This window comes from Otolemur garnettii, unplaced genomic scaffold, assembly GCF_000181295.1.
Source record: "Otolemur garnettii isolate 467f Iridium unplaced genomic scaffold, OtoGar3 scaffold00018, whole genome shotgun sequence".
In the NCBI taxonomy this organism is placed as follows: domain Eukaryota; kingdom Metazoa; phylum Chordata; class Mammalia; order Primates; family Galagidae; genus Otolemur; species Otolemur garnettii.
Genome location: NW_003852413.1, coordinates 14,912,490 through 14,914,724, shown reverse-complemented (window position 1 = coordinate 14,914,724; position 2,235 = coordinate 14,912,490). Strand labels below are relative to the sequence as shown.

Sequence of the window (2,235 nt, the reverse complement as noted above, 5' to 3'; positions counted from 1 at the left end):
CTGTAGTCCCAGCTACTTGGGAGGCTGAGGCAGAGACTCACTTGAGCCCAGGAGTTGGAGGTTGCTGTGAGCATGATGCCATGGCACTTTACCCAGGGGGATAGCTTGAGGCTCCGTCTCAAAAAAAAAAAAAAAAAAACAACTGGTACTCATACATGTATGCAAATGCTTGTACACTGTTGACCATAACTAAAAGATGGAAAAAGCTAAAGTGTCCACCAGTGAATGAACAAATAAATTGTACATATACATACGATGGACTGTTACTTTGCCATGACAAGAACAAAATACTGATCTGTCAAACAATGTGGATTAACCTCTAAAACATTACGTTAAAAGAAAGCAGCCAGATGTAAAAGATATTGCGTAGTTCCATTTATATGAAATATCCAGAATAGGTAAATCCATAAAGGCAGAATGCAGACTTGCGTTTGCCAGGGGTCAAGGGCAAGACCTATCAATGTTTCAACTGCTGACAGGCTGACAATGGATATTCACCATTTCCATTTTGTTATGACATTATAGGTGTGAGCAGGATAGTGATACAAAGAAGTACTGGAGAGATGACTCAATGCAAAATGAAACGAAACACCTATTTAAGAAGAATTAGGAAGCTACAAAAGTAAGTACAGCAACAAAGAGAAAGAATTACAATGGTTATAAAGAAATGAACAAGAAAAGGCACAATGGAGGAAAAACGTAAAAGCCTTCTTAATTAACTGGACTTCAGTTACCCTTAGAAGCTGGTAGTGGACTTCCCAGGACTGCTACATGATCTTGGTCCAGGACAGTGAGTGCGATACCTTTTCGAGCATTACCAGACACAACAGCATTGAGTAAAAGTGATCTAACTACCCTTTGATTTTGTTCTGCATCAGTTGGGTGTATTGGTATCAAAGTTTCATATATAGATCCATCAGAGCCTGTGGGAAACAGTATTTGTTTTTCATTACTGTGTAAAGAACATTTCTATATAACAGTTAAATTCATTAGGTTATTCATGAGATTTTATCAATTTGATAAAGAATCTAACCAGAAAAATAAAGAATTACATCACTTTGTGTTTTCCCTGAAAGAATACTATACTATAAACTTAAACTGGGGGGAGAAGTTTTTTAATAAAAACCTCCGTAAGAAATGTACTAAGAGGCTCAGTGCCCACAGCTCTGTGGTTAGGGCACCGGCCATATACATGGAGGCAGGTGAGTTCAAACCCAGCCCAGGCCTGCTAAATGACAACTACAACAAAAAAATAGCTGGGAGTTGTGGCGGGCACCTATAGTCCCAGCTACTTGGGAGGTTGAGGCAAGAGGAGAGTTTGAGGTTGCTGTGAGCTATGATGCTTGGGCACTCTACCAAGGGCGACATAGTAAGACTCTGTCTCAAAAAAAAACCCAAAAAAACAAAATAGGTGGCGCCTGTAGCTGGGTGGGTAGGGCACTGGCCCCATATACTGGTGTGGCGGGTTCAAACCAGCCCTGGCCAAACTGCAACAAAAAATTAGCCAGGTGTTATGGTGGGCACCTGTAGTCCCAGCTACTCAGGAGGCTGAGGCAAGAGAGTTGCCTAAAGCCCAGGAGCTGAAGGTTGCTGTGAGCTGTGTGACGCCAGGGCACTCTACCATGGGTAATAAAGTGAGACTGTCTCTACAAAAAAAAAAAAAAGAAAAAAGAAAAGAAATATAATAAAAGCCAAGAAATGCAAATTGTAAATGCAAATTAAAATACTGAGGTGGTCAGCAGGGAACACAGATAATCTAGTTCCTAAAAGGCTTTATTAGGAAGTAATTAGCATCTGTTCTATACATTACATCATTTCTTCTTACTCAATTACCCTAAAAACCATATGAAACTGCTATTTCCTTTTTTTAAAGATGGGGTCTCACTACGTTGCCCAAGCTAGAGTGCACTGGCTATTCTGAGGTATGACCCCACTACTGACCAAGATGGAAGTTTTCACCTGGTCTGTTTCTGACCTCGGCTGGCTCACCCTTCCTTAGGCAACCTGGTAGACTCTTGCTCCCAGGAGGTCACCATATTGATGTCTGACTAACATCGTACACTCCAGCCCAGAATTCCTGGATTCAGGTGCTCGTACTGCCTCAGCCTCCCAAGTAGCTGGGACTACAGGCATGTGCTGCCATATCTGGCTAAAATTACTATTTCTTCTTCTTTTTTTTTTTTTTTTTGAGACGGAGGCTCAAGCTATCCCCCTGGGTAGAGTGCCATGGCATCA

General features: G+C 41.5%; 1 protein-coding gene across 2 annotated transcripts in view; it reads right to left on the bottom strand.

Moving 5' to 3' along the window:
• Positions 1-2,235, bottom strand: part of NOL11 (nucleolar protein 11) — a 26,392-nt gene that overhangs the window by 14,284 nt on the left and 9,873 nt on the right. For both annotated transcript variants that reach the window (XM_012803164.2, XM_023511109.1), the window contains exon 7: positions 735-923. In XM_012803164.2, the coding sequence (XP_012658618.1) occupies positions 735-923 (189 nt within the window). The remainder of the gene's footprint in view (positions 1-734; positions 924-2,235) is intronic.